Source organism: Mesitornis unicolor, unplaced genomic scaffold (assembly GCF_000695765.1).
Source record: "Mesitornis unicolor isolate BGI_N332 unplaced genomic scaffold, ASM69576v1 scaffold40524, whole genome shotgun sequence".
Taxonomy (NCBI): Eukaryota; Metazoa; Chordata; class Aves; order Mesitornithiformes; family Mesitornithidae; genus Mesitornis; species Mesitornis unicolor.
The window spans coordinates 29,139-42,533 of NW_010180149.1; the positions used below are offsets into that span (position 1 = coordinate 29,139).

Consider the following 13,395-nt stretch of genomic DNA (forward strand, 5'->3'; position numbering starts at 1 on the left):
CAAGTCTGTGGTGTTTTCTAATAACTTTATAGAAACTGTTTAGAGCTGAACTTAGAAGAATTAAGGAATAATCAAATCAGACAGTTGAAAAAGACTCCAACAGAGCATCCAAAATTTTAGCATGAATAGAATGGAGAGAGTCAGAACTGTGCAATATCAAATTAAAATCTGGTTTTTGACCTTTAGGCCAGGAACTTGTGTGGCAAGCCAGTGTTGTTATTGCAAAAATGTCACTGCATGAAACACAGAAGGAGACAAAATCCCCACTGCAAGGCATTTGCAATCTAAATAAAGAACATGGATTAGTATAAGTATCGTACACTTATATGTGCAGGGGCTGAATTCTGTGTTTTTTATCTGGAGGAGGTTAACCCTTAAATACAGTGAGGAAGAAATAGGTCTTGGCAAAAGGCTTGATAGCGAGGTAGAGGAAGACTAAGGATCTCTTAACTGTGGAAAAGTGCTTAATTATGGGAGTGAGAGAGGTAAATGGAAGGTCAGATGAATTTGGCAAGACTGTAAGGAGCCCTGCTGAGATCCAGCCACTGAGATCAGGTCACTGTCTCCTGAGGGGTGCCCTTCCAGTCGTGCTGGAGTCGGAGGGAATCATTACATTGATTTTAACAGCTTTTGGGTCAGACAGCTTTTCTGCTGATGGACTGGAAGGTAGGAGAGATGCAGCTGTGCAAAAACAGCACTGCCCTGAGGTGTTTAAGGAGACTATGGACATTTGGAATTGAATTTTTAAAAATGTCACCTACCTATATTTCCTCCGATTTCATGTAAACTTTGGATCTGGCCTCTCATGTTCTGTGATGAACCACGGCTAGGATAAAAAAAAAAACAACTTCAGTTTGTCTTTCTGTTATAACCACTGCATTAGAAACCATCATCTATATTAAGCTATAAATTGATATTTTTACCCCTATGAACTTACTTATCAAAAGCAAGGACTTCTGCCAAATGGAGCACTGCAGAATACTGAATCTGCTGCAGAGGTAGATTACTCTGTCACAGTTAACTATGCTTTCTATTATATTATTTATTCTTTATTCAAAGAACAGGATGGGAACATGGGAACAACATGGGAAGACTTTGCAGAAAAGACTTTCAGACACAATTTGCCATATCCCATAACTGTTAATAATTATTACCTTTCAGAAATAAAAACATTAACATTTTATGGGTAGATGTAAGACAATCCCCCTGGGTTTCCTATGCGGCAAGTCTATAAAACATGTATTTTTAGTACTGGCATAACAGAGAGTTGATTGATTCTGTATAGTAGCCAATTATTAAGTTAAAATATAAAGAATAAAATCAGTGGTTAAAATTTCTTTGACCAACATAACCATAAATTAACAATTTTACATTAGAAAAAGAGTTCTTGTAACACAATGTGTTTTTGAAAAGGGAAGAATCTATGCATTAATGGTTCTGACATCATTGTTCAGGAAAAACAAAATGTTCTGATTTACCCACCTGTTTTCACAGTGGAATCGGGCCAGGATGTCTTTGGCTTTTGTTTGGCTGTTGAGTTGAATTGCCATAGAGACTTTTGAATGCAGTGGAGCATAAACTCTTATCACCCCCTCGGGTATGTCAGACTGCAGGTATGGGGGAAAAGTGACAGCTCCCTAAAATCAATATTCAGCAGAGTAAGTCTAAGGCAAATATTGCTCTTGCTCCATTCAGAAGCAGTTCTGCAACTCTTCTGAGGTTCTTTGCAAAACTCATTGTCATGGATTCACTTACTTATTCAGAAAACATATTTACAGTCATACAAATGCAAAGTTGTAGAGTATAATAAGATGTGACACAAAGACGCAAACACTTTGGTAAGCATCACATAAATGTATGCCCTTGAAATTTTATTGCTTGCAGTAATATTAAGTCAAGTTGTTACCTGAGATTTTTAAAGTTACTTCTGCTACATTGGCCAGTGAATAAAATGCTTATGTAAGAATACATTAAAATGATTAAGAATATCTGCTCTTGCTTTAAAGATTAAATTCTCCTGAGGCATGAAGATCAGGTTCTCTGTTTCCGCTTCCTATAGCTTCAACTAGATCGAAGCATACGTAGAGTAAAATATCAAAGTACCATATGGTTTCTGTTAATTTGAAATTTGACCTTGTGTAGGGTTCAAATGATCATCTATGAAGTTTATGCACTCTTCCATGATTAATGGTGGATAAATCAATTAGCAAGGTTTGCATTCCAGTTCTAATCCAGTTAATACCACGCTGAGCAGAGTACAATAGTCTCTCCAGTCTCTGTCTCTGTGTAATTTAGAACATCTGAGACCCAGGGATTGTGTTAAGTGCTCTCAAAATTCAACTCAGTTACCCAAATAGAGTTTGCCTCCCATTTACCCTTCGTATTTCAGCTACCTATCATGGCTAGTTTTGTTTTTATTAGATGCAAAGCCAATTATTACGATCAATGAGCTTGCCTTCTTGAAGGTGCAATGACTGCAATAATTGACTCTCCTCGGAAGCTCTCACTGTATTTGTTCCAGGGTGAATTCTGTTTTGCAACACAGCAGTCTGTGGCGCCATTTTAAGCAAATATTTCTGTCTCCCTCTGCAGCACAAATGCATGTCCTGCCCACAATATATTTCAGTCAGTGCTGGCAAATGAATTCCCCAAAAAGCTGAATTAGCGTGGATTCACGACTCTTATACATCCTTTCTGTTTGTTTGTTTGTTTTTCCCCCAGAAGTTCCCTTCTGCAGTTTCTCTGTTGTCTGTATTACATGGCCTATTCTCTATTCCTTACAGTATCCTATCACTCCTTCCTAACTTGTCTTTTCATTTGTTTCGTGAGACTATTCAAGAACTATAGGGGCCTTGACCAGTTGATTACTCCTCTTGCAATTCACAGGTCTCCATTTTTTTAAACCTCCATGGCAACTCTAAAGGCTTTCTCTCCAGGTTATTAAAGGTAATTGCTACATGGAAATACTACGTATAAGCTTCTATAGGGATAGCATATGATATGCATTTGTACACAACATGCTTTATTGCCCTAATTATATGTTACACCTAACATGTAAGTTAATTTTGGGTGTCTATTGAAGTATCATACCTCAAGCAAGTTCCTAAACTCCTTATCTAGGCAGTGGAGAAAAGTTGGTAGATTTAAGAACTTCAAAGGGAGATTTTTGTATCAGAGTTTCCTAAGTCTGAGCTGCACCCAGAGCTCTGGAAATCCTAAAAAGTATCCACCTCTCTCCTCTGACTATATGGGGAGTAACGACACAAGCTACTTCATTAGGCATTTAAAAATTAGACCCTGTTTTGTTGTCTGTGTTAGGCAAACTGGATTTTCTTTCTGCTTAGGAAACAGTGCAACTTTGTAAAACGAAAGCTTGCAAGGAGAATATGGAATGGTCTGGACTAGGACTTGGGTAAATGTAATTAATCCTAATATGGACCATCCTATGACTCAACTACAGATCCATGCATTTGATGAATATCTACAGATCATTACAGTCAAGGACAGTTCACATTTTCTTATAGAACAGGTACAAAATCAGCATGTGTCTCTAACAGTTTATAGCTTGGGCTGCTAGACATCATTCTGCCGCTTTCACCTTTTCTCAATCAAGCCCCAAAGCTTTATCTTATCAAAGTGTTGGACTGGGAAGCACATCTTTTAAGATAGCTCCCAAATGAGCTTATTTTGTACAGCAAAATTTCCTCCCCACTCCCAGCAGCTTTTATGAGATAAGAGGGGAGGGAGGCTCTTTACGTCTACGCTTTAAAATGATACATTTTTATCACACCTCTGGTCTTTCAGGTCTCTCCCTCTCCATGGTTTTTCTCCGCAGAAGTTTTCTCACTCCTTTGTCAAACATCAGCTGCCTCTTGCTGTTGTTCATTGCTGTCTCATTCATTTTTCTCACCTGGGAAATCAGGAAGGATGGGACCTAAAAGGAAGGAAACCAGAGCTGTAATTTTTTCCCCCATAAAACTGGTGTTGAAGATACAGAAAAGTGCCAAATTTTAGACTGCAGAAGTTCTATTTATTCCCAGAAGATATATGTGACTAGTAGCTCCCTCTAATGACCCAGGTTATTTCTTTGGTGAAACTAGATCATCTTTCACATCAGATGAAACTTCTTAGTGATGTTTGCAGTTGCAGGAACTTTATAGGAAGTTGTGTTTGCAATACCTGTTGTACCCTTTCTCTGTTATGAGCAAACGAGCTGTCACTGTCATCTTCATGCCAACCTTTGGAAGTCCAGCAAGGACTATGGGGTAAACTTTAAACAGTTGTTTAGTCTCATTCAAGTCTAGATGTCTCACTTAGGCATCTAAATTAAATAATTCTCCTATGCATTCTCCTGTATAATCAATGATGTGGGATGGGTATCTCCAGAGGGCAATTTATGCTAAAAATGATGTCTTAATTGAGGTAAATTTTCATCCAGAGGTATCTGTCACCCTATGTCATTCTAGATACAGAAGACTCCAGCCAGTTTTCGAAGAATAGCTGTTTCTTCTAGGAAGATCAGTTTACTCTGATTTCTACAGAGCTGCTGCATATCACAGGATCATAGAATGGTTTCAGTTGGAAAAGACTTTAAAGATCGTCGAGTCCAACCATCGATCCAGCCCTACTAAGTCCACCACTAGACCATGTCCCTAAGCACAACATCTACTCGCCTTTCAAACACCTCCAGGAGTGGTGACTCAACCACCTCCCTGGGCAGCCTAGGCGTTCTAGTGCTTGACAACCCTTTCAGTCAAGAAATTCCTCCTAATATCCAAGCTAAACCTTCCCTGGTGCAACTTGAGGCCATCTCTCCTTGTCCTACCACTAGCTGCAAGGGACAAGAGACCGACCCCCACCTTGCTACAACCTCCTTTCAGGTAGCTGTAGAGGGTGAAGAGGTCTCCCCTCAGTCTCCTTTTCTCCAAACTAAACAACCCCAGCTCCAACAGCTGCTCCTCACAAGACTTGTGCTCTAAACCCCTCACCAGCTTCGTTGCCCTTCTCTGGATATGCTCCAGCATCAAGATGTCTTTCTTGTAGTGGCGGTCCCAAAACTGAACACAGTATTCATGGTGTGGCCTCACCATTGCCAAGTAGAGGGGAAGGATCATATAGCAAAATACTTCTCTATACAGGAGCCATAAGGAGGGAACCAGAGTTACTCACTGTCCACAGGATGTCCTGGTACCGAATTAAAAGCCGCACAATATGTGCTGTGGTGGCAGCTGCTTGCATTTCTTGTTGGTTTGCACGTTTCCCTTTGTAGATGAAGAGGTTTGGTGCAACAATCATAGAAACATTCCACAAATTCATTTTATTTTTCCCTTCATTAGCAACCACCTTCTTCAGGAACTGAAGAAAGGCCTGGAAAAACAATGCTTATTATGCTGAATCTCACAAAAGATTTTACTTCTTAAATGCAGCATTTTCAAACTGACACGTCTGGCTAGAAAGCTGCCACATTTGTACTTGGAGGTGGAATTCAGGTTCTTTTGCATTGTAGTTTGGATTACTCTGATATTTGCTGGCACACCTGTGTCAGTCACAAAGGAACAGTTAATGTTATCAAAATATACATTAATAAATTAACTATCACTTTGAGCATAATCCCAAATCTATAATTAGAGTACAATGCCTGCACTAAAGCTCTGAATCCTTTAGTAGAGAAAAGATAGAAAGGTACTGCAACGGTATAGTTAATTTCTTCGTTGATTTCAAGGTGTCAATTTTGGTGTATCTGGCCAAGGGTTTTTATATTGCAGTCACCAAGGTGATTGGTCTCTCTTCAAAAGTGAACCAGTTCCATATGTGATATAATCTGAGGAATTTCTGCCAACAACCCCCAAATTTTTATTCTGGGATAATGAAAGCAAGAAGTGCTCAGTGGTTGTTTGTTGACGTCTCTTCTGCACATGCATGGCAGAGTCAAAGGAAACTCATTTCCCTTTTGGGCACTTTATTCAGGATTTTGCTTGACTGACTGAATAGGATGGATTGCAGCTGTGGTTAGAGTTGGGGTCTGCCAAGGAGTCCTTTTGCAACACCATAACATTAAAACCACTGTCTTTGTACCTTGACATTGCAATTAAAACATTTTCACAAACCCAGGAATTATAAAACTGCACTAAATAAATTTCTAAAATCTCATTGTAGATAGCAAGTAGAGATGCATTCAGTTTTATCATCACTTCTATTTTTGTATAAAAGCCTAGTAATAAGTAAGACTACTCATCTAACGTGTTTTACATATGCAGCTCTATATTGATATGGACTTTGGTAGTAGAAATAACCGCCATTCTTCAAAGAGCACCAATAGACCTCCAAATGTTTTAAAGAGGATTGCTATTCTTGTCCCTTGTTATTGTGTAAATAAATACAGGTAAAGAAGGTACCTGGACTCATAAAGCTATAGCTAAACTGACAACAAGTGGGATACTTTTAGAGGTGAGGGACATGTAGGGTCCTGATGAGCAGAGGACCTGCTGAGGTATCTGGGGGCTCACAGGCAGCTTATTCACTCAGGTTTCTTTTATGTGGAGACATGTCCAAAGATGCAACCAGTGTCTCTTGGGGTCAGGACATAGCTGCAGCCAGATCTGGTTGTTCCCAAGGACCCAAAACGCTTGTAGCCACCGCGTCCATATCAGAATATGGGTTTGTAAGGCAAACTAGCTGAGGCTGAGGTCCATGCTACAGATGTATGTTTTAGGGGTTTTTACTTTGGACTGCTTCCTCCAGTCTGGTCTAGTGCCTGGAAGACCTTCAGCACTGGGAGTACACTAGGTGAGCTCTTGGGGGGCAGCTTCTAGTTTAACTTCATCTTGGAGAATTTCAGGTATACATAAAACCCCAAAACTGGACCTTCTTTTTCCAAACTATGCGAGGAACATGCCTCTTTGAAACAGATGCTCCAGAATAAATGATGCCTGGGAGCCATTTACTGACAACAGCAGCTGGATACCTCCAGCAACTATTTCTTAATTGCTTGTAAAAGAAATGACAGCCAGGAAACTGGAACATCTTTTCAAGGAAATGATAAAAACCACAGATGAATACTTTGACAGTGCAGCATCTGATCACTGACTATTAGAAAAAACCCCATCTCTTTCATTTAAAAGTCAAAAGCACCACAGATGGCAAGTGACAGCAAAGGAAGAACTTTTACCTTGGCTGTGTCTCTGTTGGCTTCAGGCAGCAGCATGATCAGCAGATGCAGAGCTTGTAGCTGTAACTTGATCTTGGAGATTTCTAAGAATATGAATAATTAAAAGTTTTGAAATCCCAGTTGCAATTGTTTTGTTTTCAAAACCTTGTTGGTCAGCAGTTCCAGAAACACAGCAACCACTGCCCGGTTGAGACTAGCATGTTTAGGTGTTGATTAACCATAACCTTTTCCCAAGTATAAAATCGATTTAATGAGCGTGTTTTTCCTCATCATCTTGGGTCTTTGACACAGGAGGAGACAGGGTTCTATAAAATTCTGCCTAAATAGCAAGAAGCCAATATTTTTCAGTACTAGCCAGTTTCTCTTTCATGTCATGGTCAGAATGTGCTGTGAATATGGGTCAAGTATTTTTCCCCTTTCAAATTGAAATGGATATTTGTTTTCAGAAAATTTTTGGACTAATGTTACTGAGTAATTTGCCGAACACTTGTGCCAGTGGAGCGGAGATTGATTGGTTATAACTTATAAAGTATTTGTCCCAAATCTAGCACTCTTAGTAAATATAGATCGCCTTGGCAGTTACAAAATACCATCATGTTTTCAGCAATTGGTACATATTGATACTGTGTAATGCTCACTAAAAGAGCTGGGGTGGAGAAGATGGGAAGAGTAACTCTGTCATTTGCTTCCACTCAGGGTAGATGAGAGAGTTTTGAAGGAAAAGACTGTGAGTTGTGAACAGTGTATCTGTTGTAGGGAATAAAGTTACTTCCTGTTCAGTCTTCTCCTCCAAACTGCTAAGCAATCATAACTGCATGTGGTCTGGGACTCAAGGAGCAAACTCAGGCATGCAAAAATTACAGGAAGGGGTCACTTACTTGTGCCCTTTAAACTACCTCTTGGAGACACTGAAAACTTGGCTGCAACCTTATGTGAAGGTCTTAAGTTTTCTGTACCAATTTGCCTAATAAATTCACCTTCCGGATAGTTTCACTCTGTTCTAGCTCAAATGAATTTACAATGAAGTCAATAGGTATAGCAAGTACTACTGCATGCTTCCTGGAAGAGAAATGAACGAAATGTCCTGAGAATGAGAGTGTGTATGTACACTGAAAACAAAACCCGACTGCCTGAAGCTTTCTGTGATCACACATATCATTGTACAAATGTTCTGACCTCAGCATAAACCTTAGGAGAAATAAAATAACTCCAACAGAATATCAGCTAAAGGGCAGTGACTTGAGTTTACCTTGCAGAAGTTTTCATTTGTAAAAATCTATAATTTGTGTGAATCAGAGTCTCTATATGAAAGTCATTGCTCATGGTTTTCTCACAGGTTTCAAAGCTCATATTAAACAGTCATGTCATTGAAACAACGAGTCTATGCTATTAGTGAAATGCAGAGACTTTTTTCCATTTGGAAAGGAAAGCTTGCAGGATTAAGATGTTTAGGCAATACACTGGGCCTTTTTCTCCCTCTATTTCAGAGAGAGAAAAAAATTACATGTTTTTTTCTCTTTACTTCAGAGAGGAAAAAAAAGAGTAATGTCTGCTATTACATTTTATCTAGACCAGTCCATATGGACTCCTTTTCCACCTACTTTCCACTAGCGTGATGAAAGCAGGCAGATATTCTACTGTGAAGAGGGGGCTTGGGAGTTCTCTTATAAACATTTTCAGCAGTCCCGCTGCATCGTTATTTCGTACTTGGTCCCAGTCAAAAGTGTCTTCATAAAATTTTGCCTCAAGTTCTTGATGGAGATTCTGGAAGATAAAAGGAACATCTGACCTTTAATCATTGCTTCTGACCTGGCAGTTTGAGATCATCTCAGAAATCCCATTACAAACAACAGGCAGGTTTACACCAGAGTTAAATTAAAGTAGTCCTAAACCAGTAGCAGTGTAGGTACAGCCATGCGGAGTTCAGAGCAGGTTAACTGATCAGGTTCCTGGGGATATTTTGCAACCCAGGCTAAATTTGGTTTGTATTAGCTATATTTCTGCCAGTGACCCATTTGAACCAAGACAAATTCAAAGCAAGACAGTTTTGTGCAATATCTTAGAACTAGAAACAGAAAGTTCAGTTAAACAGCATTGTTAGCACAGCTGTTCTTTTTCTTTAAAACACTCTCCAGAGGTTTTGACCCTTAAATCGCAAAGGAGTGGCATTTCTTCCTCACTGCCAGTAAACAATCTGTTGGTATTCGAGTCCAGGAGCCTTGAGCAAATGGCTTTAACTTCAGGCCTTCCTGTCTTTAGAAGGATGATTTCTGTTAGGTCAGCTATATTTGATCACTTTATAGAAAAATAAAGGTATCAAACCATTGCTGTCATAAAATCTCCACTTGATATATCCCAAAAATACCACCACAAACCTCACAAGAGATACCTAAGACAGAATTTGCCATCATGAAGGAGAAGGAAAGGGATGAACAGAACTGATTATACCATTTTTGGGTGCCCTCTTGTTCTACAGTATCAGCATCTTGCTCTATAACAGAGGTCTATTTAGATCTGGAGGATAACTAATCAATGTTTCACATGCATGTGTGAGTGGGTAATATTCAGTAAGGTTCCTGGTAGGAGCAGAATTCAGCTTCAAACCTAGATCACTGTTTGGAGAATGCAAGCTCCTCAAAAAGCTGTTGGTTTAGTAAGATTGAAGGAGGCTATTGTAATATAAGGATATCCATAAATAATGCAGCTTTCACATTTATTACTGGACAAACACTGCCTTATCCATGGGAAATTTGTTATTGCTTTTTGTGAGACCATTTTTGACAAAATGTGTCTGTGGCTAATATTCGGGTTTCAGATCATGTTTTCGTCAAATGTACTTTAATATTATGCAAAAAGGTTTAGTCCATTCAGACAGAAAAGCTTTAAAAAATGAATTCTGTTCACCATGCCTCACATGAATAGAAGGAAATGACATATCAAGTATGGTCACACATAATGAAGTAAAATGGTTGGCACAAAAGGAAATAGTCATTCAGGATTTGGTATATAATGTTACAATCTCATTTTTACCAGCATATTTTACTGGTCGTAATCTGGGCTCTCTTGGTTTCCTCTGTATTCACATCCTTTGCACATAATCCATACAAACACCTGGATTAAATTCTCTCCTGGTAACTGACTGGGAAATGTGGGACAAAAATCCTCACTTCACCAAAATCACAAGGGTAGAGAAAAACTAATCCATGTTTTTCTACTAGGAACTGAGGAAAAGCTATAGAAATAGAAAGCAAAGGGTTTGAAATACATATTTTACACAAGCAGGCATATATGTATATATTTATACACTTCTCCCCATGCACAAATATATATGAATATAGTACTTTTAAATTTTTGTTTGCAGTTTTTTTTGAAAAAACATGACTGTAGTAGACTATCATGCATTTTTGGCTCACTGGAGCTTTTGTTGCAAACCAGATTACAGACAGAGGAATACTTGTATTTATTTCTTCTCTTCTTTGTTTTATAGAAGAGTAACCTTTAATCACTTCCATATGCCTTTTCTTTCTCCAAACAAGACTGAAATAAAATTGGAATGCCCTCAAATCCTCATGTCATAATAATGTATGAAGGCTTTGAAGGATGAAGTCTGGATCTGCTCTGAAAAAAATCTCTCTTGCTGGTTGGTTTGTTGGACAGACTTAAATGGAGCCAAAACTCAAATAATTTAAAACTTTCATATGGGCAGTTTAACTTACCACCCAGTATAGGAGAGTTATGTATAAGGTCATATCTCACAGCAGCTCTCTGGATATAGGTTGTGAGTAAGAAGTGGACAAAACACAATGCAGTATATTCAAAGAATAGGAAAATAATTTAATTAGGTAGAGCACAGACCTGCTGTGTAATTACCCTGGAGAGGTCAGAAAAAATGAGATCGTGTGAAATATTACTTTAAGTATTCGTATGAAAAAATGAGGAGGCTGAAAGGTACTGGCCAAATAAGGAGCTCTCTTCTGCAATATGTGGCACTTTGCAAGGTGCTGAGCACTTCTATCAATACATGGACTGAAAGGGAGCTGGGCTGCTGCTGCCTATCTTTGGTGTGTTTCATGTAATGCCACTTATTCTTGTACAGTCATTTTTTATGATGCCTAGCCCATCAGTGTTTAGCAATCCCCAATATTTGTGTAGCTGCCACAGAACTGAGACTTCCTGTCTTGTAAAGCAAGACCAGCTTTTGTGAGGATGAGAAAGTGGGAGTGGGATGCACCATAAGAAGTTTCTTAAACCAGACCAAAAAACCCCTAGAAAAAACAAAAATCTGGGAAAGAGGTAGACACTACCAAGCCCAGAAAAATCCTTGGTTTTGTAATTTGGCTCTGCCAAAGGTTTCCAGCTCCTGAAATCAAGTTAGTCTGGAGAAACAATGTCAAGCATTACTGCACCACTGTGTCGGGTTATTGGGTACCAGCTATCCTGTGTTCATAGCCTGCAAACAGCCTGTGAAAAATGCAGTACTTGAGGCTGCCAAACAGTGAAGGCTGGCCAAATTTCTCTCACTTGGAACATGAAATTGTAAGATCACAGAAGATAAATGAGAAATAAAATGACACAAAGGTTAAAATGACATAGAATAAGATCTTTATCTGAAGTTCGCTCAGTTTAGCAACTCTGGATTTCTGAAATAAATTAAAAGAGAGATATATCACAGCAATTTTGGATGGCAGAGATAAACTGAAAGGATCTCTCAGTGTTCAGTGGAGAGAGACTGCATTCAACGTCAAGTCTGTGCTTTATATAGAACATTAACAAATGCAAAGCAATAGGCCACATGTTCTATGATTTACTGGTTCCCAGGAACCAGTCTAACCTTTCACTGGTAGGAATAGAAATGCTGAGCTACACAAATCAGTATTTATGTGCAGTGTGAATTTGTGTGTGCTGTATTATTTTACTTAGAGTCTGTGGTCCAGGAGACAGAAAACTGGCATGAGCGTATACCTTGACTCTGGAAGCAGATCCAGGCACTCGTAGAATTCCTTCGGTTTCTAAACCTGTTTCCTCAAGCTTGAGCAGCAACTGAAAAAAACCCCAACAAAACCCAGGAAAATACTTAGTAGCACTTTAAAATGCTATTATCTTTTTTTCAGTCTAGGTATACTTGAAACTAATTTGAAAAAGATACATTTCTATGTAATTTGCTAAAGTATACAAGCCAACTCATGTCAATAAACCTTCTAATTTGTTCACCATATTCCTGATCCTGAAATATAGAGTAGGCAGAGTATGGAAAACTGATAATGCAGTAAGCCCCTCTGTCCTTGATTTGAGACTTGGCACTGCTATAGAAGAATTAACACATAAGCATATTAATAAAAGGGTAGATACACTGGGTGAAACACAATGGTGTTTTGAGGGAAAATGAACTCTGAGAAATGTTTAAGTCTTTCCCTGAGGAGCACAATGGAAAGGTCTATAGATAACATACATTTCTGGGAACTGAGAACTCAGATTAGAAAATGGTCCCAGGGTATTTTATTTTGAAATTTCTGCGGCTAGAGGAACAGGCTTTCTACTCTAATTCTTTATTAAATAAATGTTTTGATATAATGTAATTTAGAAGAAGGGAAAAAAAAATATATTTTCCTAGCATTTATTCATACATCTCAGGATTTTCACCACCAGCTCTGCTTCCTGCCCTAGCTTTGGATCCTTCTTAATTTCCCATGCTATCTTGACAGGGGAGCTGTGGAGCTGATTGTAAAGTCATGTAAATATTCAAGTTATGTCAGTCTTTCCCCTAACACTCCACACCACTTCCCCTTTTGTCAGTACTTACAGGGAAATTTGTTGTAGTTTCGAGCACCTGTAAACCTGTGTAATTGCATGTGAGCTTCTGTTGTGTACCTGTTCACTGGATGTCATTGTACTGTCAAATGTCGCACATAAATGACATCTGATCATACAAACCTCAATGAGAAGATACCACTTCCATTCTGGAAATAATAGGTAAGTAACACCTAGGTTCTGAATTCACGTGAAATTAAAACTTCTGAGACAACTCACGTCTTCCACTTCTGCATACACACACAATTTTGCAGTGCAGTCAGATTTAATGAGAAAGGGAAACAGAAAGCCAGACATTTGTTTCCCAAAGTTTCCTGTATGGTATCATATAATTACAAAAATGAAAAGAGGTCACCACCACAGATAAAACACACAAAATGAGCCAATTTTGACTCCTTGTCACAAGGTTTTCAAACCAC

At 38.8% G+C, this 13,395-nt stretch overlaps 1 protein-coding gene across 1 annotated transcript in view; it reads right to left on the reverse strand.

The window, feature by feature from the left end:
• The window catches only part of ARHGAP28 (Rho GTPase activating protein 28), a 30,908-nt gene that overhangs the window by 1,176 nt on the left and 16,337 nt on the right, over nt 1-13,395 (reverse strand). The window contains exons 7-13 of the mRNA XM_010183022.1: nt 12,131-12,208; nt 8,770-8,932; nt 7,169-7,251; nt 5,170-5,367; nt 3,791-3,934; nt 1,483-1,637; nt 762-826 (exon numbers count right to left, since the gene is read on the reverse strand). Coding sequence (XP_010181324.1) covers nt 762-826; nt 1,483-1,637; nt 3,791-3,934; nt 5,170-5,367; nt 7,169-7,251; nt 8,770-8,932; nt 12,131-12,208 — 886 coding nt within the window. The remainder of the gene's footprint in view (nt 1-761; nt 827-1,482; nt 1,638-3,790; nt 3,935-5,169; nt 5,368-7,168; nt 7,252-8,769; nt 8,933-12,130; nt 12,209-13,395) is intronic.